At 46.9% G+C, this 26853-nt stretch overlaps 1 protein-coding gene and 1 non-coding gene across 2 annotated transcripts; both read left to right on the top strand.

Annotated features, from left to right (window-relative positions):
- Positions 1-4672: 4672 nt before the first annotated feature.
- TRNAL-AAG (transfer RNA leucine (anticodon AAG)) lies at positions 4673-4754 on the top strand. Its single transcript has one exon. It is a non-coding gene; the product is annotated as a tRNA-Leu (tRNA).
- A 5383-nt stretch (positions 4755-10137) lies between these two features.
- On the top strand, positions 10138-24381 carry LOC149371024 (uncharacterized). The gene is made up of 4 exons (XM_089579108.1): positions 10138-10511; positions 10942-11210; positions 13998-14155; positions 22282-24381. The coding sequence occupies exons 1-4, from the start codon at positions 10138-10140 to the stop codon at positions 24379-24381; spliced, it is 2901 nt and encodes a 966-aa protein (XP_089435234.1).
- The last annotated feature ends 2472 nt before the right edge of the window (positions 24382-26853 follow it).

Raw genomic sequence — 26853 nt, 5'->3', positions numbered from 1 at the left:
TGCACTCAAGTGTTTATGTTCCGAAGGTCCACAACACTGGCAACTGAGCTTATCTTTAAATGTACAACAATAACTGATGGGCTGATGGGCACGTTGGTCTGACATGATTTCTTGTGAAACAGCGCAACGGCACAAGGCCAGAGGACAAGAAAGGACGACACACAGCGCTGACTAACAAAGATCAGCTGACTAGAGAAGTTATCGAAGCGTCTGAGATCTTGAAGCTGAGTCAGAGGTGTGTAAGCATCCCTTCTGTCGCTATCTTGCAGAAAGAACATGAATTTTTGCTCACGTGTTAGTCTTGTGTTATCAAAGACGTGCCTTGTCGGAGGGATATCTGTCACGGTTCTTTGTATTTTTTAGAGCGCAGCTCTTTGGCGTCCGTTCCTGGGTTTCGCGTCGGCGTCGGCCTCGTAACCAGCTCCGCCCCCAATGTCACGCTTTTCAATTGGTCGAAATGCTCGTGACGTCACAGTGCGCGAATTTCAAATGGGGCCAATTGTACTTTGGCTAGTAACCATGCAACCAATCAAAGGGATCGTATAGTGATGCTGCAACTAAGTTGGACTGAGTTTAGTTAATTGCTTAATTAATCAATTAGCCTAATTAATATAGAGGAGAATGAAGAGGTCAGAAGAAAAGAAAAGACGCGCGCCGCAGCGACAACAGCGTCCGCGGCAAAAAGACGCTGCTGAAAAAAACAGATAAGTACGAAGCCGCGTTCCCTCCACCACCACGAACTTCCCCACTCAGTAAGACGTTGCTCGTTTCATATACATTGTGTCGAACATCCTAGACAGTTCCAACAATTGACAGGTTAATGACAGAACATGATGGATAGAAATACAATAATATAAATATGAAATAGCCTAATTAACCTTTCTAGTTAGACCGCATAAATCAATAAAACCGAGAACGAAATTGGTCGAGTTGGGGAATCGAACCAGGGTCTCCGGAGTGCGATACGACCACGCTAGCCACTCCGTAATGCCAGCTGAATGGTCTGGAATGAACAAAGGCGCGTCTAGCTAATACGGCGTCTTCGTTCACTCCCATATTCCCCCTTTCCCTTACGGCGAGGTGCAGGTGTCCACCCAGATATGCGAGAGAGATACATTTCCTTTCCTCAAAAAATAATTTTACCGTCCAGCAAGGCGTACAGCCGAATTGGCGATGGCGTTCTGTCGACTCCCTGGCAGCGTTGCAAGACGCTGTCGCGTTCCACTCTTACAGGCCAAGCTTAACATGTTAACCACACATCAGTAACACACGCAGACAGCCAATGGACGCGTCATTCGCTGGCAGCACTTGATTCATCATTCACAACCACATTCTTAACGTACGCTCCCTTGCCGCACATGCCAAGGACGTACACCACGATCACATTCTGCGCCATTCCTCTGTACTTTGCTTTGCTGAAACCTGGATGGATCCCGAAGAGCCTCTCGAAATCATACATTTCCTATACTGCTGTGGTGCTCGCAGAGACCACAACAGAGCGGCGGAAGTCGCTATCTACTTGCGCACAGGTCTCTCTGCAATACCAGTCGAAATGTTTGGCACGTCACATGAAGTTGGCGAACTGTGCGCCGTAAAGTTGCCCAACGGCTTGCTGGTAGTAGCTGCCTACTTCGCCCATACCGTACTCACGAAAGATGTCGTGCACTTCCTGCAACTCGCATTAACCGTCCATCGATCCACACCGATGTTAGTAGTGGGGGACTTTAATGTTGACATAAAGACAAACAGCAATTTCCTAACACTTATGCGGGAGAACATCCCGTTCCTCTCGCTCGTAACGCGTCCCACGGCTGTGACAACCTCGCGAGGCACTTGTATAGATCTCGTCTTTGAGAATCAAGCATTGGTGTACCAAGTCGAACATATATCAGTCTATTTCTCCGACCACAAAGCTTCCTTCATGACTGTCAAGAACTGTTAGTGGAGTCTTTGTTAAAGGAATACGTGTGAAAAATAAAAAAAAATTCTGTGATAGCGCATACATGTGTTGCTCGATTTCTTTGCCTCAATCTATCGAAAAGGTGAAACAGCTTATTTGCTGCGCTCAAATTTCGCATTAGGAAGTAATGTAATCGTCGGTAATTTTTTCTCCTCTAGTTTATCATTAAAAATTCGCTGCCAAAGTGTTATGCAGAAGCCCGCGACTTTGCGATGAGATCCGACAAATCCAGCCGGGATGTCCGGCAAGTTCGGACTTGGGGTAACTGCCGCTTTAAAGGTAATAGAGAGTTTTAGTATAGCGGGCTTTGCGTAATTAGAGAGTTTTAGTATTGCGGGCTTTGCGTAATTGCGTGCATAGCAGAATAGCGGGTCCAGAGTGCGCATGCGCAGAACGCTAACGGGGAAATAGCGTTAGCGTACGCACGCAATTTTCAGAATTTAGCGTTGCGGCTTTTGCGCCCTTAGCGTGGAAACATGGCGGCGTCCTTTCAAGCGAGAGCTGCCCGCTTCAGCCGATTCAGCAGCTCTTGCGATTCCGGTCGGCATGTTTACCGGCAACTACTGGTGTTGTTGGTTTTCGCTATGACTTACCTTGCTTCGATGATAAAGTTTAAGCTGCAATTCAGCCCAGTTTTCGAGATACGCTCTCGATTCTGGAGCGCGCAAGCCTAATGGAAACTCAAGCTGCAATGCTACCGTCTGCAACTGCCCAAAACGCACCAGAAACCTAGCAAAAACGTCTGGAACGAGACAAAAATAGATTTGGAGGTTTTTCGCGTTGTTTTATGGACTTAAATTATGTAAAAAGAGTTTATATTAAATTTACATAGGTTTTTTGAACATTAGACGTCATGTGATGGCAAATATTCTTGCTCCAACGGCTTGTAGTTAACATTGCCTTTACTAGATGGCGCCACTGTTTTACGTTTTTATTTCATTTTATTGTAATTTTGGGGTCATTTTGCAGACGAAAATGAACACTGCACTAATAATTCGTATAAAAAACTCGGAAATATTATAATTTGGCAAGTTTATTTGGCAAGTTTACCATTTTAGAAGGACCATTCGCATCCATGTCAAGCAGATGGCGTTTAACGTTTTCAAAACGCTATACTAAAACTGTCTGTGGGGATAAGTTGCTTGCGGCACGCTAACGTAATTTCCCTTAGGTCCGCTATCACGCTAACGCTATACTAAAACTCTCTATTGCGTGCATAGCGGAATAGCGGGTCCAGAGTGCGCATGCGCAGAATGCTAACGGGGAAATAGCGTTAGCGTACGCACGCAATTTCAGAATTTAGCGTTGCGGCATTTGCGCCCTTAGCGTGGAAACATGGCGGCGTCCTATCAAGCGACAGCCGCCCGCTTCAGCCGATTCAGCAGCTCTTGCGATTCCGGTCGGCATGTTTACCGGCAACTACTGGTGTTTTTGCTTTTCGCTATGACTTACCTTGCTTCGACGATAAAGTTTATGCTGCAATTCAGCCCAGTTTTTAAGATACGCTCTCGATTCTGGAGCGCGCAAGCCTAATAGCACCTCCAGCTGCACTGCTACCGTCTGCAACGGCCCGAAACGCAGCAGACACCTAGCAAAAACGTCTGGAACGAGACAAAAATAGATTTGGAGGTTTTTCGTGATGTTTTATGGACTTAAATTATGCAAAGAGAGTTTATATTAAACTTCAAATTTTATTTAAATTTCGGGGTCATTTTGCCGACGAAAATAAGCACTACAGTAATAAATCGTTTAAAAAAACTCGGAAATATTATATTTTGGCAAGGTAGCGGCAGTGTCGACCATTTTAGAAGGACCGTTCGCATCCATGTTAAGCAGGTGGCGTTTAACGTTTTCAGAACGCTATACTAAAACTGTCTGTGGGGATAAGTTGCTTGCGGCACGCTAACGTAATTTCCCTTAGGTCCGCTATCGCGCTAACGCTATACTAAAACTCTCTATTAGTGGTATGAACACGATCAATGTCTATAAAAATACACATAACCTTGATGTTCTGCCATGCTGCCCCGCTTCCAAGCATTCACATAAATATCAGAGCTATGAAATGATTGTGGGTATACGGATATATGCCTAATAGCGTTCACTGAAACTTGAGGCATCTGCTGGCTGACAGGCAAGATTGCAAATACACAAAGGTTCAGTACCGCTAGGCGTAAGTCTAGACTATGGGAGAAGTAACTTTTCAGTTGACGTGAACACAGCGTTTGTTTCACTGGAAGAACTGCTAGCTTTCATTCGCTCCGCTTGTGAAGAGTCAGGAATAAGCTGAAAAATGACCATTTATTGTCCAAATCGGCAGTGGTTCGCACGTATACGGCATCTCATAAGTTATTTATTTCGCGCGTCCTAGTTTCTTTTCACTTTCACTAATTTCAATGACCACCATAATGCATTGCGCACTCATTTTTTATTTGATTATTTATCCAATAAAAGCACGTAGGTTCTTTGTGTTCCAGATGAATGTGTTTGCGCCTGCCGCCTCCTCTTTGAAAGTTCTCTTTCCCCTATAGTTACTCTGTGGAACGTGTCAATCAAATATACATTCTCCTTCCTCAAGGTGCCTCCGCTCTTAAGAGCGGAAAAACAGCGGCCGCTTGAGCGTGGCACAGAGCAGAGAAAAAAAATAGGTCACGTATCGAGTTCAGACAGGCAGCCAACGTTCGTAATGCGCGCCGCAAACGGGAAATGCTCGACGGTAGCGTGGCCGAGCGGTCTAAGGCGCTGGTTTAAGGCACCAGTCTCTTCGGGGGCGTGGGTTCGAATCCCACCGCTGCCAAAGTTTTTGTACTATTTTGCTTTTGGTACCGCGCAAAGCCTAAAGAAGGAGCAGCGCATCGTAGTGACAGCGTCGCCAACGGCTGCACCGGAGTATCACGAATGTTTGCCTGCAGCATAGAGCGCCTGCGTACTGCAGCTGGCAGCTGTGTGTATTTCAGAAAGCATTGTTGGTTTTCGGAGCATCAGCTGCACCGGATATTCCGCGATGTCAGTGCATATGAACGACCAAAGCTATGCGGAAGTAAGCATGTTTTCGACCTTTGGGAGAGAGAGAGAGAGAGAGAGAGAGAGAGAGAGAGAGAGATAGAAAACTTTTATTGGAATTGAGGAAGGTTGCTCGAGCAACTTGGGTGGCACCCCTAGTCCAAGGCGCGGGCTTGCATTGCAATGTGGTAAAGCGACGGTGTCTGTGACAGCCGAGTGTGAACGTATTGAAGCGCGTTCTCACGCACGCCAGGTATGTAAGCAGTTTTTCTCATGGACATCTAGTTTAGTCCACGCGAGGGCTATACAGCACTCGAAGAATGCCTTTAGTATGCCTTGAGGAAAGAGCGCTGTGTGTGTGGGCGCAAAACAAAAGGCATCGTACCACTGAAGTGCGACTAACGAACATCTGCTGTAAAAAGATTCGTTCCATCTGCCCCAGATACGTGATTGCGTCGACAAACGAGTTATTAAATTGCAGCTTTAACTGCATCTGTTTGAGACTCTTAATAACTTTTGTTTGTTTGTTTGTTTGTTTATTGGGTTTAACGTCCCAAAGCGACTGAGGCTATGAGAGACGCCGTAGTGAAGGGTTCCGGAAATTTCGACCACCTGGGGTTCTTTAGTGCGCTGACATCGCACAGTACACGGGCCTCTAGAATTTCTAGCCGCCGCGGCTGGGATCGAACACGCGTCTTTCGGGTCAGCAGCCGAGCACCATAACCACTGAGCCACCGCGGCGGCTCTTAATAACTTTTAGACTCGTGTAGTCTGACCGGGTAATGCAGCGAAAAGTGGAAAGTCAATAAACCGCTGTGTTGCATACCGTCTTATAAGCGCCAAATTCTCCAACACACATCCCGGCTCCAAGGATGTGCTCAGATCAACAAATGCTTTCTCGGGACGCATTTCGCTTAAACACGCGCTTTAATGGGAAGTTGTTTCATTTATGTGAGATGCGCTGTGAATTTGTTAGACATGCATAATTTCCAGCCGCCGCGGTCTGTACAGCATTTTGCGCCAGAAATGCTATGAACTACTGTGCGATGTGAGTGCACGTTAAAGAACCCCGGGTGGTCCGACATTTCCGGAGCCCTTCACTATGGCGTCCCTCAGAGCCTGAGTTGCTTTGGGACGTTAAACTCCATAAACCAAACAAAACCGAACTACTGTAGGCATGATCATGGCTACTGGTGGTAGATTGATGGAGATATTTTGGAGCAGATGACGGCAACGCCACATCTGTTCACGACTTGGTATACAAATTGAGCAATGCGAACCTTCGAACACTTCGTCGGCAGCCGTCCACATCCGCCGGCCCACAGAGGGGTTAAAAATTCTGCAATTCTGCAGGACATTAACGTGAAAGCGATCAAAAAGCCTACTCTGTATTTGATGCTTAGGTCAGTGACTTTCTCAAGGATACACACAATTCTTGTACGTTGCAGCAAATAAGTTCAAAGATTATTTCCTGCCAAAAAAAGAGGGAGTTATCATGGTGTTACGTCTTGTCTTTGTGGCGCATGTGAGCCGTCCGAGAATATGCCGATTCAGATAGCATGATCCAAATGTCTCTGGGTGATGGAAAAATTGCATCTGCACAACTATTGCAATCAGTGCTGCGCTTTCAAGGAGAAAAACTCAGGGATCAATTTTTGCAAATAGTTCTTCTTAGGAACGGTCGTTTAACTGGCATGGGGCAGCAAATATACGCTTCGTATTGCTTGTCCGCGTACTTTTCCTTCGCAGTGTCTGACCCTTTCTCAACTGCGCCTCTGGTATTGTCTATCTCAGGAAATTTCTCAAATTCACAGATTCTCACGACGAGTCCTCCCATACAAATAGCCTTGAGGACACCGCTCCTAATTCTGTATTTGACTTCTGTTTAATGCAGAACCATGAAAATGTAGCATATATTCCAACGAATGTATTTCATGAGGACGCTCTAAGTTATCTAAGACAGCCATCCCGTCATGTGAACAGTTTCCCTATGCGTGGCAAATGCAAAACAAAGCCATAATATACACTATATAGAAGAGTTCCCCAATATCTGAGCAGAAATTGTGCTGAACAAGGACAGAAAAGTTCCCTTGTGTTTCAGTGGTTTACGTTAAACCGTATTGAGATTGCACTTCTCCAAACGGATGAACGTAAACCACTGAAACTCAAGGGAACTTTTCTGGAACGTCATACTTTCTATTTTCACGTGGTCACTCCGCTTGGAATCATTGGGACCTGTCGCTATTACTGCATGGTTGAAGCACTCCGTAACGAATCAGAGTAATGCAAGTCCAACTTCTGCATGGTAAGCCTAGGTCAACACACTACGTAGAAAAAATGCGGCTTCCCAGCTTAGACACTCGGCCGAAGGATATGGGTTCTAGTCTCGTACGATTGCACCGCAATTGACACCAACCTTGAAGACAAGACAGGGCCGACGCTTTCTCATCAGCGCTTTTTAAAACTGGAAACGCGCCCACGACATTCTTATAAACTCTGTGGTACCGGGCTCTCGAGTTCTAAGAAGAAAGAGTTGTCAAAGCAATTGTCATCATTATCAAACTGCCTTGTAATGACATGCGTATTACGCTCGCGTACGACAGGGTCGGCGTCGGCTTTTTGGCTGCTATCAGTGTTTGATAGCAGTTGATCTCGAAGCCGTTCAGCCGTGTCTTTCCGATAGCTGGAACCCTCTCTCCATTTGCGCTTCCAGTCCTGGAGAATCAAAGTTGCTTCTTGAATTATTTTGAAGTCTCGAGATACAAACTTATTTTTCGGGCTGTCGACTTTGGAAAATATTATGCATAACTCTGTGGGCCTCTTTATCTTTGTAGGTTGACCACAAATATAATATTGCTGCCATGGTGGTGGCTATTTGAGTCATGTATGACTGGTTCCAAATCCGTCAGCTATCCGCGGTGGAAGATAGGACGCAGACCAACGGTTGTTTGGCCTCAAATAAAGATGGCGCATACCCACTACGGGGGAGGGGCATGACACAGGCAGTTAATTGCTGGCCAATGGAGGAGATGATGATGATGATGTCCTCGGGCTGAATTGGAGCATATAACTGACGTTTTCTTCTTCGAAAGGAATGCACGCGACAAGGCACTCATTTAAAGACTTCCTCACTAATATCAATTACTCTGCCCAGAAGCCTATGTATGTTTAATATTTATACGCTCAAAGCTTAAAAAAAATTGAAACTGATATGAAGTTGCTGCAATTTAACTTTCATTTTCTGGCATTTACTGAAACTTGGTTTAGCTCAGATCAGCACATTACGCTCTTCGCAGGTTATAAATCTATTTCTGAATTCAGCGAAGAGAAATTAGGGGGTGGGATGACCTTCTAAGTGAAAGAACGCGTATATTTCGATCCCTTGTAGAGCTAATCTCTCGTAAATGATTACATTGATGGTCTAAACATCCCGGGTAAAATACACTATAATGGTTATTTACCGCCCGCCTCATGGCAATATTTGCTTATTTCATGAATTTGTTGAGTCTTTCCAGAAATTCACGAACCAAAACAAGTTCCTTGTTATAGTACTTGGTAATATGAACAATAATATTCGGATACCAACTCAATACAGATCAGATTACTTAAAACAATATTATCGTACACGTGCGAAAACGTTGTTGGCATGCCCACTTGAATAAGCGGCAAGACTGAAACATTACCTGGTTAATGCTTCACAAGCCTTTTGCCAAGCAGTCCCACTATCGGCGTATTTTCTTTCGAAATAATCGATCATCTTCTTTTTATTTCACTTTATCTTTCAAACGAAAATCTCACATTTCTCTTTACACCGGCAGCTCTAACGACCAAGCACTCCTAAATTCTGTTCACTTATGTTGGTTGGTTGGTTTATGGGGTTTAGCGTCCCAAAGCGGCTAAGGCTATGAGAGACGCCGTAGTGGAGGGCTCCGGAAATTTCGACTACCTGGGGTTCTTTAACGTGCACTGACATCGCACAGTACACGGGCCTCTAGAATTTCTGCTCCAAAGAAATTCAACCGCCGCGGCCGGGATCTATGCAGTTAGCTGGGTAGATGTGTTTAAAACGACACATTGGCATGCAGCGTATGAAATATTCATTGCGAGAACACCAGATATATTTAACAGGGCATTTCCACTCGTATAAGTGAGAAAACACAGGAAGGCAGTAAAATAGTAAATTCTGGTCACCTACTCAAGCATATTTAACAAAATACTCATTTGCACGGTTTCTAGAATCGCAGAGTAAATAGCAGCTTGCGGAATTTACGAAATTTCACAATAAATTAAACCTGAACATAAAACGAGCAAAAGCCACTTTTTACCGTCTAAAGTTTTCATAAATAAACAAGGCTGGATCATTTCGGCAATGTATCAATAAATTTATAGGAAATAAACAGCACAGCCTCCCTTCCGATTTGATAACCAAAGGGATTCGTTAGAGCGTTATTTCGCTCGCTAACAAATTTAATTCCCATTTCTTAAACGTGGAAACGTTTACTTCAGATCACTTACACTTACCAGTAAAATAAGCTGTGTCTTATGTGACACCACGATGTCAAAGCTCAATATTTATGTCCCCGACATCTCAGCATGAAATTATTCTCCATAAATTCTATTATAAACACCTACGCCCCTGGCCCTGACGACATTACTCCATGTCCAATTAAACCTGCAGCTACATTTATAAGTGGGCGTGCAGTATCGCATTTGCGGCATTTCTAATATTAGAATATGCAGTTTTCTTTGTACCGCTTCAGCTGGCCTGTTTGTATTCACTAAGCGCAATGACAGGAATGTAGCAAGCATCCGTATAATATTTTTGGCTAATATTTAATAAAACTAACAGAAGGCAAAGTTGCGTAAATTTCTGCTGCGTTTAGTCCCAGTCTACGGTATCAGCCCTGAAGATTAAAATAAATAACGCTCATAACGAGTACATTTTATTCAGAGAAAAGGCAGGTCAAGCGGGATTTATTTGATATCGTCCTTTAATCTAAAGGTTGCCGCGGGCCATGAAGTGACGAAAAAAAGAGTAGCACGTGCCACCCGCTCGGCGCTCGTGAATCGGTTCGTCTGAGCCTTGGCACAGCCAAAACGTATCTGCTCACAGCCACTCCACTGAACCCAGGGAGTTGCGTCTTTCTTCGCATCTTCGCTCCAGCGGGAAAAGCGACATGCGGCCCAGCGACGACGGGTCCTCATACAAGGCTGCGAAGCTCAGAGATGAAAGGCGAGCCCTATCACCCGCAGAGACTCAGGCCGGCTCGCAGAGCGAACCCGCTGCGCCTGATACCGCTGCCACGGCCGCATTGCAGCCGCCATCGCTTTCGGCCACGGGGCCGTCCGAGAAGCCATCGAAGCGTCGCCGCCACCGAAGCAACGGCCGCCGCAGCAGCTCCTCCCGGTCGTCGTCCTCCTCCAGGTCCGGCACATCCCAGGCCGGGGAGAACGCGGAGGCCGACAGCACTGCGAACACGACCACCGAGGCCGGCAGCCGACGTCGGAGGAAACGCAGAAAAGAACTCGACGTCTCCAGTACGCCGGTCAGGTGAACTGTCGCCTATGCCATCATTCTTGCAGACCACTGAAAATGAGCTCTACGGGCGCTCCCGCTGTGCGCCGTTAGGACGGAACTATGGCCACTGCAACAAATATACACTATAACTGCGCAGTGTAATGCGTGAACTTCGATTCCACTGGCCGGTCCAATCCCACCGTGCGCGAGACCATCCTCACGACTCTCTGTCGGGCGGCAAATTGTGAAGAGCTTTGTGCTCAAGCACGCCGCTTGCGCGCGTAAATTCCGTCCTTCTGTGCTGCGATGGCATTACTGCTGGCCGCATGCTGTTAGCCAGTAATTGGTATTACTTCAAAAAAAACAAAACTGCGTGATAATTATGTTAACTAAAGTGTTTAACCCTTCGCATCTCCAACGCAGCACTCCTCTCGCGTTCTCTTCCTGAAATCCTCTCTTTCAGACCTCGAGGACCTCGTCAGAACGAGCCGCAGACATCCGATGTTGTCGACCTCACGGTTCGAGGTGGCGCCCGTGCTGACAGCAACACCCCAGACAACAAGCCAGCGCAGGAAGCAACGCCGCCAGCCTCTGCAGCGGCGACAGGCGCCTGCGTATGCGAGGAACCCAGCAACGGGCTTTTCGGTTTTGAGCCCCTTGCACAGGGTCCGCCCGAGGGCGGAGAAATGAAGTCCGAGATGATATCTATGGTCTCGGCTCTGTCCCGGCCCGGTGAGCATAAGACGTACAGCGTCCGCTGTAGGAGCGCTGGAAACGTGGGGTGTCGCGAGTTCATTTCATTCCAGAACCCGTCCGCGCTTCCTTCCGGAGAGCATTCTTCGCGCAGCCACGTCTCACTTGTCCCGCGTAACTTTGTAACCAACATAACTGCCTTCTTCTCCTGACAATGAAGCACGAGGCAACAGAGTGGCGTCGCGTAGTGGCGTACTGCAGGCACATAGTGCGGTTTCTCACGTGCCTCTTGGTATCTTTACTCGCTCATACCTATTCTACATTTTCTAATGTGGGCGTGTTCTCAATCGTCCTCCCCCCCCCGCCCCCCCCCCCCCTCTCCAGATTAAGAAAGCTCACGTTTTGAAGTCTATTTTAATGTATGTTCAAATTCATCATCATCATCACACTGTTACGCTCACTACTGTGCAAAGGCCTCTCCCAAGCATCTCCAATTAACCCTGTCTTTTGCCAGCTGCGGCCACCATATTCCCGCAATCTTCTTCATTTCATCCGCCCACATAAATTTCTTCCGCCGCCTGGTACACGCTTGCCTTCTCTGTTAACCCACTCCGTCCACACCCTCTCGCGTGTGCGGAAGATTGTCAGGGATTTTGATTCCTGAATATACTTCAAACAGTACTCTTTTACGAACTCTGAGATTATTTCATAGACCCGTCTAGCTTGCTTGCTGGCATGACTCCTTCGATGGCTCCTTTCTCCTTGCTGGCGCTATGACTGAACCCATCTCGGCGCACGTGATATATCGCGTCCTGAATCTGAATGCATATGCCGTAGAAATTTCAGCGCCTGCTTCGGCTTGGCATCGGCATAAGTATCGATGTAGATGTCGGAGTCGATCTAGCCGTGATTTCAGGACCCTAGACAGAAAATGCCGGAATGGAAGCCAAAAGCACTTCATGCTTCGTACCTTCATGCGCTTCACTTCATGCGCGGTACCTCCAGGGTGCGCCTATGCATGCTGTTATGGAGCGTTGAGGATTCACAAAATGCACCACCTCGACTACTCGGCAGCTTCCTCCATCCACTGTTCTGCGACTATCGACATATAATCATACACTACGCGACAAGTGCGGAACGTGTGCAGAGAAATGTTGTCATCTAACATCTCTGACGGGAAGTCAGTGCACGTTAAAGAACCCCAGGTGGTCGAAATTTCCGGAGGCCTTCACTACGGCGTCTCTCATAGCCTGAGCCGCTTTGGGACGTTAAACCCCAATAAGCCAAACCAAACCAAAACTGACACGTGCACTAACACGGAAATGCAACGTACTATCAAGGAGGTTCGAGCAATCGGCATTATAAATTTGCGGAAGTGCCGTATCGTATGCCTCACACTGCTTAATATAGTTTTACTTTCGGCTACAACATCCGCGTTTTAGATACTGCTTTTTTACGGTTCACGTGGACTTAAGGTAATTCACGTTCACTACTTTCTCCAGAAAAGCGAGCGTTGAACTTCGAATTCCCAAGTCTTTAAAAACGCTATCCCTAACTCTAAACTCCAACGAATATCATTCTTGTGTGTATTTGCGTCAGTGATGTACGGTTAGTACATGTAAAATAAATTTCAGTAAAAAATTCGCTAATGGGTTCATTGCAAGTTTCTTTAACAAAACCAGATTCCCGCTTCATGTATTTCGTCCAGAAAATAAGCCTGTGTATACTGGATTCGTTACGTCAACATTTCACTGTTATGAACTGCTCACTAATACCACTGCGAAACAAATTTTGACATGACCTCTGAGCTCTTCTCCACATAAACTGAGAACAGTACAGGTACTCACAGTTGATTTTTTTTTAAATTTTTGTCCAGATCCTTCAACCTCTTCCATGGTCTATGGTTTCCTTCGGGTCATTAAACCTATATCGCGTACCATACCATCCTTTAACCTTACGAGAGTAGAATTTTAAAAATGTCTCGGCTCCTACACTGGTGTCTGCAAATCAAAATTTATGTGCGGCAAGCTAGGTGCAATAACTACTAAGTTATTCACTCGTTTTATGATGTGCGCTCTTAGTGGTGCATTCTTATTTGGTCGTGTGTCCACAGCATCCAAGAGCCGTGACTTCGACAGGCACATTGGATGTTTTTTTTAGATGTTTCCTTACATTCTTGTGTAGTAAATTGTCTTAAACAGAGAAACTCAAAATGACTGAAAACACTATCATAAAAACATAAAAATCGAAGGATGTTGCGCAAACCTGGTTCGCTGCCACATTCGAAGAGCGGTCGTCGCACTTTAAGTGATTAATAGAAACGCAAGTGTCAAATCTTCAACTATAACATCCTTTTGTTCTTTCTTCGTCTTTCATTGTGCCATGTTTCGCGATGAATTTGTCCTTGATGATGCATTCGCGTTTATAGTGAGCTTAAAAATGCGCCTTTGCTATGAGACAGCAATGTTAAATGGCTTTGGCCAATATGAGATAAACGTACCTTTCTTAATTTCATAGCTACTGCTAATTTGCGAATGCTGCTGAATACTTTGTGCCCTTTTGTGCAAGCGTGCATCATTACCATGTTTATCCATCGCAGAAAAGAACGTCTAGATAGCATTTGAACAATAGAAACGCTTTTTCAGCACAGTTCTTCGCTTTGCGCTGTCTTTTTACGGAGTGCCATTCTTGCCGGCAAATCTTTGTCTTTGTCGGAGACTAGCGGACCACAGGCGCCTTATTTAGTTAGGTGGACCTTCTCAAAGTGCGAAACAAGGTGTCTAACTCACGCTCTCACCCTTCCGCCTCTGTTCTGGTGGCTCCCAGTGCTCCGGCGAGGCACACTGCTGGTCGCCATGGCGGCAACGGCTGTCGATGTACCAGGAGTAATGGCAAATATTGAGGCGGCTGCCCCGCAGTCGGCAGTCATTTCTACCGCTCCCAAGGTTACACGTGACCCTGACCTGATGCAGGAGGCCGCCAAGGTACGCGAGGCACTTCATACGATAGGTATAGCTGAGAAGTGGAGCGACGCCTCCGTCAATGGCTGCCGACCCACCGCAGGAACAGAAACCATTTGTATGAAGACATCTCTAACTGGTTTTTCTAGCAATACATTTCTTTTTCCACTCCTTTAGGCTTCTACTGTTGGTGCCTGTTCTGAATGACGTAGACTGTTTGATACGACGCCACGCGGATCGTGACAGAGACACACCCGTGATGATCAGCTCTTTCATAAGAGCGTTCCGCGCCCATGTCGCATTGGCGGACCAGTGCCGACGAATGATGGACTTCGACGATGGGTTTGATGAGCTTTATCGGCGCTAATCCAGTGTCAGCGAAAAATACTGGGCGCCGGCTGTGCGACGTATTGGCACAGCGTCTTCCGTGTGACTCAGACGGGCTAGATGCGTCGCCAAGAGGCTGACCAGCCAGGTCCTCCTAGAAAGAAAAGGCCTCTGCGCTCATCCCGGGACGTAAGGTACCTTTACCGGTTGGTCATGCCACGGCATGAATTTACACGGCTTCCAACGGCTTGGCGGCCGTCGCTTCTTGAGTTCTGGGTTCCAAATTCATCGCATGGTAGGGTCCACCGGACAAGGTGCTTGACGTCACAGGACTGCGGAGGCTTTTTCCTTCCAGGAGGCATCAGACCAGCGGCACCCCATCGACCAGAGAGACTGCAGCTCTGACTGGCCATCTGCTTGCTTGCCCACCTGTTGTTGCTGCCGTGACGATTGCCATCACGGTTAAACATAATCTATAATGAAATGGATCTTTGGAAAACACTGCCCCTAGATGCTGGAGTGTACGGTCGGCAATTACTTTCTTGCTTGAAGGACAACGGTACTGTGTACCCCGACATGTTTCTGTGCCAAAACGTCTATGGCGTTTCCGACCCGGCGTGGTGGCTGTGTGACTACAGCCCCGACTCTATGGACACTTTCTAAGCGTACGAGTTGAGCCGGCCAGCGCAAGATCGAGAACCGTCGTATGGAGCATTTAAGTAAAGTTTATACTTATGGGCTACATATCTTTTTATTCTTTTTGCTGATGGTGGTGTTATTTACCGTGAAAATGATGATGATATGTCCTTTCCTTAGTGAGTGTGACATTAACAGCGTTTCCGATTAGTGTAATGGGCTGAATAGAGATTGACAACAATAGTCCATTACCGCTTCCACTCACCATATTTATAGCAGTTCTTCCGAAACTCTGTCGTGCTCTAAGTACAAGGGTGAGGCCGTCTCTTCTGCCCTTTCTTGGATGTCGTAGGGGTGGGCGAGCCCCAAACGCAATGCCCGGTTATCGGTTAGACGCTGCTCGCTGGGGTCAGCAGCCTCCTGGCTGTAATGACCACGTTAAAGAACCCCAGGTGGTCGAAATTTCCGGAGCCCTTCACTACGGCGTCTCTCATAGCCTCAGTCGCGTTGGGACGTTAAACCCCAATAAACCAACCATTAGCACAGCCTGGCCCAGGCGTTGGATAATCTACAGGAAATAGGCGCAGCTGACGGGCTGGAGATTACTTTCTCCGTAGTGTCCAGGCGAACACCCCACAGCAAGGGGGCGCAATCGATCATCTTCCGGCATCTTGGGGTCGACCCTAGGGCAGAACTGCAACACGTCATAAAAATACAACTCTAAAGACTCTAAAGACAGCTGAAATCGATTAAGGACTCGCAGACGGGCGATCTCCGCTACGTGGCGGCTACTGAAGCTGGCCATGAGCTTTTCACCCCAATAATTTTGCCAACCAGTAACTGGTGTAGTTATGTACCACTTTTTTCGCATCATCGTCAAGAGCAAAGTACAGGGACTTTACCTTGGTATCACTGTTCCAGGCATTTAATGATGTGTCGTGCATGCAACAGGTAAGCCATTCCACCAAGGACTAGTCCTGGGTTCCCTTGAATGCAAGCGGGGCGATTGAGACGGTTTGTGTTGATGGCTCATCATTGTACCAACGTCAGCGAACGTTTAGCTTGCCTCGCTCCTCAGAGTGGGCTGCAATGCTAGCAGAGCGGGGTCGTCGTTATCACGCGGTCTACATCACTTGTAGCGAAGTTCAACTTCCGCACGCAGTTGTGGCTCAGCCGGTTAGAAGAAGGGGATCGGCAATCGTCGTAGAGTAGGATGGGATTACTCGGTTTATTACCGTAAGGTGGTACGAAACATTAACTACGCAAGATTCAAAGATATAAGATAACACAACAATACAGGTATACACTGAGGGGAGCTCAGCGTCTCCGGAGCAGAGGTCACTGGCAGCTAAAGGACCGTCGCTGTCCCTCTACCACTCGAAATCCTTACATCTGTGCTTAAAAATTACTCGGCAGCATTTTCGCGATACTTTTCCTCAACCAACTAAGAACCGGCTTCTGGACCTCGATTACGTGGATTAGTTTTAAACTGGACGGAAAAAATTAAGAGTACACCGTTCTCGATCCGTGAAACAAGCGCTGACGAAGGCCTGTTGGGATCTTCAGCTGAGTCAGGTCGTGCTGTATAACCAAGGCATGTTTACCCCAATAGAGGAAGGTGACGAATCGGGCTCCCACCACCCCTTTGTTAGCACCGTGAAGTGGCGTCGGCGGCACGATAGGGCGCCAGTCAGGCTGGCGACACCGTGGCCTTCGCCTCTTTAATCCGCCCCATCGCCGCCGCGGTGGCTCAGCGGTTATGGTGCTCGGCTGCTGACCCAAAAGACGCGGGTTCGATCCCGGCCGCGGCGGCTAGAATTTCTTTGGAGGAGAAATTCTAGAGGCCCGTGTACTGTGCGATGTCAGTGCACGTTAAAGATCCCCAGGTGGTGTAAATTTCCGGAGCCCTTCACTACGGCGTCTCTCATAGCCTGAGTCGCTTTGGGACGTTAAACCCCATGAACTAAACTAAACTAACTAATCCGCCCCATCGACAGTTTGACATAACTGTGTTTACATGAGTGCGCATCGCATCACATCAACTTTCTAGCGCATCGCATTCGTGTAAGCGGCGATAATGCGCTAGGAAAGCACGTCGCATCAGTGTGTCATACGGGAGTAGATCAAGACAGCTAAGTCGACTTCCGCAGTGAATGGAAACATGCAGGTTCCTCCCTGTGATGACTACGCAATACCCCCTCAGCCTGATAACAAAGCAGACTGGGCCCTACATAAGGGCTGGTGGTCACCTTCACCGCGTGCAATGGGCGAGAAGTCGCCGTACCGCTAGGCTTGATGCCATACGTGTCAACCTTTGCACTAGGAAATTCGATGCGCTACTTAGTCAGTTTTAGCACCGCCGTAGTTTTAGCACCGCCGCTAGCACACAGTAACTACGGTAACTGCTACCATGCGGCATATGTGGCTAAGCAAGCCTGGCAACAGAAGCGACGACAACCCATTACCGTATTTTGCCGTATGGCTGGTTGGCTACGCTAAAACAGTCCACTGTAGGATTAATTTAAACACGGCAATAGCAACAGATGCACAGGTAGCGCACAAAACAACCTTCCGTCCTTTCTTCGTCACTAAAACCCGCGCCAAAAGTTTCTGCGGGAAATGTAGGGTCTTCCGCTCAGCGCAAAGTTCGCGCTTAGCTACAGGCATCCCAGTTTCTTCCATGCACACAACTTATGATTTGGAATCACGTTCTCCATGACATCGCTAGAAGAGCATTTTTACTTGCACCGTACTTATGATGCACCCCACCTCTACAATCGGTTGTAGAGCTGAGGATAAACAAGCAAATGAACCAGTCATTTAGCTTCCACGGGGAAGTTGCGGGAAATAAGTCATAAGAGCGAAGACACAGAAAGCGCTTACCATGCGTTCCTCTCGGCCTTTTTTTCTAGTATAATGTAACTTTCACATTATTTCTTTCAAGACGTAACCATCACAGTTTTCAAAATAAGATATCAATTCTTCTAGGGGCACAAATTTCACAATGAGGCTGTTTGATGTTTTCTTTGTGATTATTATGTTCACAAAAATGTTCATAAGCAAACGCCTTGGATGAATCGGAACATTATTCACCTTAAGCGCAAAATAAAACGACTGAAAAAAAAAAAAAACACGTGCAACCTGATCTGATCTCGGAGCTTAAAGAGGCACTCGCGGGCGCAGTACGCAGATCAAAAGATTACTACTTCAAAATATCTCTCCCAAACTTCATAAAAATGACCATAGCAAATTCTGGGGATTTATAAGTGACACAAAGAAACCGGTTTCTGAAGTATTAGTTGCTGATACGTTGGTAAATGATCAAAGGGCCATTGCTCACCATTTCAAGGAATAGTTCCACAGTGTGACAGTTCACGGTGTCACGACCATACACACTTGATGCTGCACCTGCCTACCCCTCTGAAGCGAATTTTATTACTTATGAAGGTGTACTTTCAATGCTTCTAAATTTGAAAACTAAAACATCGTCCGGCCCCGACAATATTCCAAACATTTTTCTCCGTAAATATCCCGAATCTGTTGCCAAGTTTCTTGTTAATATGTTTCGCACCTCTTTGTTGTCAGGGAAAGTGCCGAGTGAATGGAAGACAGTCCGAATTGTTCCCATTTTTAAACAAGGTGACCGGCTCGTATTAAGAAACTACCGCCCTATATCATTACTTTCGTCTTGCTGCAAGATGATGGAGCATGTTATCGCCACCCGCATTAACGAATTTTTAGAGTGTAATTCGGTGCTAACAAATCACCAACACGGTTTCCGGAAAGGTTACTCTACCGTGACGCAGCTAGTATCCGTAGTTCATTCCTTTGCCTCAGTATTAGATATTAATGGTCAGATTGATGCAATCTTTCTAGATTTTAGCAAGGCATTTGACATAGTCCCCCACAGCAGCCTAATATTAAAACTACATTCCATTCGCCTCCCGCGTATTCTTATTTCTTGGATAAGTGATTATTTGAATAACCGAAAACAATACTTTGCTCTTGGTGAACAACAATCCGGCTCTCTTCCTGTCACATCTGGTGTGCCCCAAGGAAGCGTCCTGGGGCCTTTACTGTTTTTACTGTACATTAACGATATTCTCAATGAAGTTTTGCCCGGTGTTCAGATTAGACTATATGCTGATGACTGTGTGTTATTTCGCGAAATCTCCAGTGTTCGTCATCAAATAGACCTGAATAATAGCCTCACTAATATAGTGAACTGGTGCAGTCGTTGGGGAATGGCTTTAAATCCGGAGAAGACTGTTTCTCTCTGCATTACTCGTAAAAGAAATCCGATAAAACATGCATATATTCTTGGTTCATCCCCGCTTAAGGAAGTCACTTCGGTGAAGTACTTGGGTGTGACAATCACTCATGATCTGTCATGGAACGCCCACATTAACAACATCTGTTCATCTGCGTTCAGAAAACTGTTTCCTGAGACATAAACTTCGGAATTCCCCTCCCAATGTAAAGCTTCTTAGTTAGATATCTTTGATCAGGCCAAAACTCGAATACGCGTGTGTAGTCTGGGATCCGCATACGGTATCCAACATAAAGAAGATAAAAAAAATACAAAGGAAGGCAGTTAGATTTGTGTTCTCTAAATTTTACAAATCTGATTCACCCTCCGAAATAATGCAATTTCATGGTATTCCCCGCCTTGAGTGTCGTCGACAAGGTACTCGTTTAGATTTTCTTTCCCTCTTGCTCAACCGTAAGTTGGGTCTTGACCCGTCATTATATCTTTTCCTTCAGCCCGCAAGAAGCACACGCCACTATCACACCAGCCTGTTAGCACCGTATTTTGCACGCACAAATCTGTTCAAATTTTTTTTTTTCCGCGCACAATAGCGGACTGGAACTCTCTGCCCCACACGGACCAACACTGACATATTTGACATCAGCCATGCTTTGTAATTGTATGCATGTTTCTTTTTCTTTTCTTTTTTTTTTCGCCATGTGACTTTTTGTTGCCATGTGATTTTTCTGATTTACTCAGTCTGTACAGTGCCCGTCCTGCTTGGACCTAACCATGGTCTGCAGTATGTACATAAATAAACAAAATAAAAAAAATTATTTGCGAATTTTATCGACAAAAGTGTCTTGGGATAGAAACGACTGCACAGAAGGACGCGGAATTTTCAGCGACTGCAGGCTATGCTGCAGGTTTTAACATACAGTATTGTGCGTTTTTGTCATGAATATTTTCAAAAATTTTCCCGCTTCAACCACTAGCTGGTTTGCGGTGAAATTGCACACAGAGCTTGCGTATTATGGTAACTTTTGTATCGTAGCAAGTTTTACAACGGTACTTACTTAGTTGAGCCGTGCCTGATGTGAAAACATAATCGTCTTCGTAGAGATCGGTGAACCAAAACCCGCAAACGCAGTTTTTTCGCAGAATGGCGACAGTGGCGCCATCTGCTTCCTGCAGTGAAAAGCGTCACGACAAGGCACCTAGGCGAGCGTTCCAAGATGAGCGGACCCTTTAAATGTGCCCTTCCGTCCTTTGCGTCCGTTTCAACTGTAGCGCTTCCAACATTTTCGGCTAACCGAGCACAAAAAAATATTATAACAACTGATTTAACGAGTCTTTACTATACAAAGGAATTGTTTGCAACGCTTACCTCGGCACCTTGTCGTGACGATTTCCACTGCAGGAAACATATGGCGCCACTGCCGCCCTTCAGCGAAAAAACTGCATTTGCGGGCTTTGGATCACCGATCTCTACGCAGACGATTACGTTTTCGCATCATTCACGGCTCAACTAAGTAAGTACCGTTGTAAAACTTGCTCCGATACAAAATTTACCATAATACGTAAGCTCTGGGTGCAGTTTCACCGCAAACGAGCTAGCGGTTGAGGCGGGAAAATTTTTGAAAATATTCACGATAAAACGCACAATACTGTATATCCTTTGGTACAGAATGGTAGTTTATGATCTCTGTGACGGTGGGCACTGATTCTAAACTGCTACAAACCGTATTTCCTACTTGTTCTTCTGCTGTTCACAAAATAATGCAGCTGTTTTTTTTCGCAAACGTAAGGTACGGCACATATCACTGCTTTTCTGCTTTTTCTCATAGAATATATTTATGATGTGCGTCACGAAGGCTTGTTTCTTGCCGGAAGTACTTGCTTCGGAGTGTTCACATGCTAGAGTCTCATTAACATTCTTATCATATGTTCACAGTGGTTAATCACTATTGAAGACTGGTTATAATCATATAATTTTCAGTATGAGGTCGGAATTCGATCAAATTGTGATTATGCCACTTTTGGGTACTTGTTAGTGGTGCTCCGGGGAATCGTACAGTATGAATCAGTATCGTCTTATTTCTGTACTTTCAATTCACTATCTTCCCATTCCTCTAGAAGACAAGCGTTGTGCCTCTTCAGGTGGGATGTCATTTATTTTCTTATTGGCCGTGTATGGCTGTATGCATCATGCCAAAAGAATATGACAATTCTTCGATGTTTCCTTTATTCCTCTTGTAAGACGGGGGTTTATTAAAGGCACTGGGACCTTATTAAAGGAGCAGGGCGGCAACAGTCTGCGGTCAGCCAAAGCGAGCCCAAAGCACGCGCAGCGATGGCACTGCCGCCGCTGCACAGAATGTTCGTCTTCGTCTTTACAATTGCCCCCGGGGAGAAAAGGAGCCAACCTGGCGACTCAGGGCGCAGGCAGGACGGCTGGGTCGTAGAATGGCTTGAGGCGCTGGACGTGAACAGTCTCGCGTCCACGGCGGCGGCGATCAGAAGATGGGTTGAGAGGTTCTACAGTATAATTAACTGGAGATGTGCGCTCCAGTACGCGGTGTGGGCCATGGTACTATAAAAAAAAAACGTAACTTCGTAAGGATGAAGAAGTACAAATCGTCATGGTCCAAGCAGAAGCGTATTTCTGGTCGTCGAGTGCCCTTCCTCTTGCACAAAACTGATAAATACCCATAAGAATCAGAGCCTCCACTCTCTCATGCCTAAACGTTTTCACCCTAGCGTGCGTCGCTAGTACACTCTAAACAAAAAGGAGTGAGCTGTCCTCTAGCACACTCCCTTTCATGAAAGGAAGGTGCTAGAGGACAGCTTACTGCCTTTTTAATCCCATATAGGCATATTTGTGCTCAGAGTGTACCTACACAATATCTTAGCGAAGACGTTCCTTTTTTACACGCAGATGCCGAGCTTCTACCCAGGCCCCGCATCACGAGTGCCGGACAAGGAGTGCACGGTACCGCAGTGCATCGTGATCGCATTCGCACTCTGTCTGCTTGGTGTCTTGCTGCTCCTCTTCGTGTTCGCTGTGCTGCCTCTGCTCGAAAAAGACCCCGTTCGAAAGGCAGTCTGCGACACACGTGACTGCGTCCTCCACGCCAATGCGATTCGCTCGGCCACGAGTCAGGCTGCAGCCAAGGCTTGCGAAGACTTTGGCCTCCTTGTATGCTCCACGTGGACTAACAGGCATCGTGGGCTGGTCTGGAGTGTTGTGCTGCATGTGGTCATGGACTGGATAGTCAACATCGAGGACGCCGTTGCAATAGCAGGACATGAAAGTGACGTAATGAAAAGGCCGATGCGCCTCCTCCATTCGTGTCTCCACAGGCAAGGCAACGACAAAGACGCGGTCATGAGCTTGATTCACTTCGTGCACGACAAGAGTTTCGCGTGGCCTACCGAGGACGAAAGCAGTGAATCACTCGGCTACTCCAGGGCACTTCTCGTGCTCATCGAGCTAGCCGTGCGGTGGGCCCTTCCACTCTGGTTCCGCATAGACCTTCTGCCTTCGCAAGCGACTGGAAATCGTACCCTCACTGTCAAGCCATCGACAATTCCGATCATATGGGAGATCTTCCACCAGGAGCTTCTATCTAACCAGGACGTCTATGCGAGTTACTTGGACCTATTTCACGAAGAGTTCTTCGTGCATCGAACACCGACACCAACTTACCAAGAGTTCCTGGATGAAAGTGCCTTCATCCAGACCCACGTGTTGGTAACTTTGAGCCAAGCAAACAGAGCGTCCACCTTGGTTCCCACTTCCATGAAAATTCAGCAGCTGCCATCTCTTATCCCTCAGTTAAAAGCGGACGACTGGGTGATCGCTTTGCAGTCCGCCTTCAACATCTCTCCTGCCATCGAAATTCACGACGTACTTCTAGCGACAAATGACGAAATATTGGCTGCTGTTGGCATGCTATTGGACGCCTATGACGCCCGATCCATCCTTTATCACACGTCTTGGTGGTTCTTGCAAATTGTTGGTATTTTTGCGAGCAACCAGTTATTTAATTATGCAAGCCTGTACAAGCTGGGTGCCCAGTTCCAGAAGATAGTTTGCGCCATACACATCGAGGCGACGGATTATCTCCTCCTGGCCGCTGTGAGCCAGGCAAACTTTGCTTCCGAGCAGCGTCGTTCCATCAAGCGCTACCTGGAACTCGTCCATTCCACGGCTGTAGAGAAAGTCCGCACATCGTCGACGATTCGAAGTCCCGTCAAGGACGCCCTGCTGTCTTTGCTGCAGCGGACGACTGCCGTCACATGGCCCGAAGATGCTTTCGCGTCCGTAAAAGACCCAAGCAACATCTACACTCACTACGCATCTGCCTTCAACGACTCTAACGTATTCTCGTGGTGGCGCTCGTTAAGGGAGGTCCTACAGCCATCTGCTTTAAGCGAACAGCATGCCGCGGTCGCCAAACTACCACGGCTTGACATGAGAAGTGTGACGTTGTACGATCCAGTCCTCGAAGTCATCGCCATTTCCTTCGCGACCCTGGTGCCCGCACTGTACTACACGAGCGGTACAAGTGCAATGCTGTACGGAGGCCTTGGGTACATCTACGCCAGAGAGGTGGTGCAGGCAGTAAACACCCTGACGCTGTTGCTCGACGATGGCAGCGATACAAATAGGCCATCCAACGGGTCGATGGGCATCACGCTGGTGAACAACGCGTCGTGTCCCGGTGTGGAGCCGTCCGTCGTCGAATTACTGTTTCCCTCTCTACCAGCCCTGGAAATAGCCTATGCCGCGTATGTGACATATCGAGATGGAGAACATGATCTTCCTCTCAAGGGTTTGGAGAAGTACAGCGCCGAACAAATATTTTTCCTCACGTTCTGCCTGACAGCTTGTCAGGTGGATTTGTCGGGCAAACTTTCGGCGCCCTTATGTAACAGTGCGGTGGAAAACTTTGAGCCCTTCGCCAAGGCCTTTTCCTGCCGGCCAGGATCAAAGATGAATCGCGAAGTGAAGTGCCGCTTCTTCGAAGTGTGATAACCTGTTACATCAGACTGACAGCCGAAGTATAATTTTAGACTAGCTTTTGTTGCAGCACGTGTTATGCTCGTTGGAAACGATACTTGTTAATATTCTGAGCTTTTATTATATTTTTGTTCTAGCACAGGATTTTTGCAATGCACGAATGTGACGCGATGGCTTCTCAATATTTTCTTTTCATAAGCAAATTTTTGTACAGCTGCTGGCAGCCGACATAACACTGGCATTCAGCCTGTTATTTGCAGCTAAGAACCTGCGTGCCAGGGTACAACATTCACCACTGAGCACTTGCGTTGTTTGCTGTGAATATAGGTGCTCCTTCTAAAATTATTTCTGACCGCTAATGGTGCGCAGGGCTGCCAAAGGCTCTGCTTTCAAAATGGACAAATTCCACTTCTTCAGAACTTTCCTTTGGATGGCCCGATCGTCAATGTTATAATTTATGTTGGAGTGTCAGCTTGAGACCACAGGCATAAGTTGGTATGAATTACGTCAAAGGTGTCCTCGTTATCATCTCGCTCCTGAGTGTTGTCTGAGATTGACGCTATTTCAAGTGAACTGGAACTTAAATTTATCCCTGCACTTCAGTAATTAGTCTTTGACTGCGCGTTTGTAATGTGATTTGAACCAGTTCTCCCTGAAAGGAGCTAAGTATTCGCTCATACACGTGATTTTTATCAGTGATTGGGCGGTGTGTGTGTCCTTTGTGAATGTGTTAAAAAAGAGTATTGGCAAGCGCAGATCGATAACTCCGCTTAAACTGCGAAATGTCGATGCCATATTAGATCATAACAGCATTGTGTAATCGCGCACTGATTTTGAAGAAGCACTAAAATTTTTTTTATTGCACCATCAAGTGTCTGAGCAACTTTGAGGCACGACAATGGCTGAACTCTACTATTTTCTCTGCAATAACATATTCAAGTGTGGATTTGGCAGTTATCTTCACGTACACATTTCATGTCGCTTTCAATGGATTTCGTCATCCAGTAAATTGGTAGTAAAATCTTAGCCACACTTATGCGTGTTCAGTATAGGCGGCGGGCGGTAGACTTTTGCTCTTCCCATACTTTGGAGTGCCGTGTACACTGGCCAGGCTGGTCTTTATATCATGCTAATACAAAAGGGGGTCTCTCACAAGCGCATTTGCCTTCATAGCGTCGCTCCTATGGGTATATACTGTACTGTATAAAATACGTTTGCTTTCTGATATGCCTCCAAGGCCTCATGCTTTATTTTAACAACAGTGATAGTAATGCGCACGCGTGCTTTTACACATATGCATCTTTTTTTCTAGTTCCTTTTGGTTTGACGGAGGACATTTAGTGCACATCGCCGCGAGTATGACGAACGGTTGACACCCGGAGAACATGTGAGAATGAATTTATGAAAAGGTTTACTAAGTAGACGGAAGTCTTTATTGCCGATGGGTGGAGCCCCCAGTACTCGGCCCCTACGCGGAAGGTAGCAGCTCTTGCCCGGTCCACTAGGCGTCCCTGGTTTTCCTCGTTTGAGTTGCACAAAGCATCCTCCCACTGCACCTGTGATGGGCTTTGTATATTGGGGACTGCCTAGTTACGTTGGCAGGCCCACGAGGAGTATTATAGTATGCACACCTACCCGAACAGCGGACAGGAGGCCCTATAGGCTGCTGGGTGAACTTTTCTTTGGATGTGTGAACTAGGTGAAATGTCCGGAGCCACCTCCAAGCGGTCGCCTTTTCTTTATTGAGCTTGCTCTGAGGTGCGGGCAGAACCATCCTCCACCCTCAAGTTTTTTCCAAGATACCATAATACGCCGGAACTGCTGCTTCCATGGTTCAAGTGGGTCCTCTGCAAGTCGCTTGCTGAATCTTCAAGCTACGATATCGGCCGCGCGGTTCCCAGCCACGCCGGCGTGTCCTGCTGTCCATGCAACTTAGTGCTTACCGATGTCGGCCGTGGGGCCTAGGCGTAGTATATGGAGGGCTGGCTTGTTGATCCTACCCTTAACATAATTCCGGTAGGCTGCCTAGTAGTCCGCGACTGTTTTGTAGTGAGTGGCCGTCCTGCGGACTTCGGCCATCGCGAGGGCAGTGGCTACTTCCTCCTCCTCCTTTGGGTTGTCGTAGTGCACGGTGGCGCTGGTGTCCTCCCGATGAGTGTGGCCGACCACTGAGGCTACTCCCGCTCTGATTCCTCTGTAGTTGGAGGCGTCCACGTACACCGCGTCTCCTCTTCCGGTTTGGCGTTTCTCCTAGGCCCTTGCTATTGCCTCCCAGCGCCAGTTGTGTACTTTGGAGTGTACGTTTCGGGGGAGCGGCTGTACCTAGAATGACTTACACAGCTCATCTGGGTTCACGCACGCTTCATTAATTTTTCGAATATTGCCCTCATAGCCCAGCTTGGCCAGCAGGGAAGTGCGTTGTGGAAGGGGGGGGGGGGGAGGAATTTAGAAATAAAACATATAATTGAAATTAATGCAGACACC

Source organism: Amblyomma mixtum, chromosome 1, assembly GCF_055824585.1.
Source record: "Amblyomma mixtum isolate Tamu chromosome 1, ASM5582458v1, whole genome shotgun sequence".
In the NCBI taxonomy this organism is placed as follows: domain Eukaryota; kingdom Metazoa; phylum Arthropoda; class Arachnida; order Ixodida; family Ixodidae; genus Amblyomma; species Amblyomma mixtum.
This window is presented reverse-complemented; position numbering and strand designations above follow the sequence as displayed.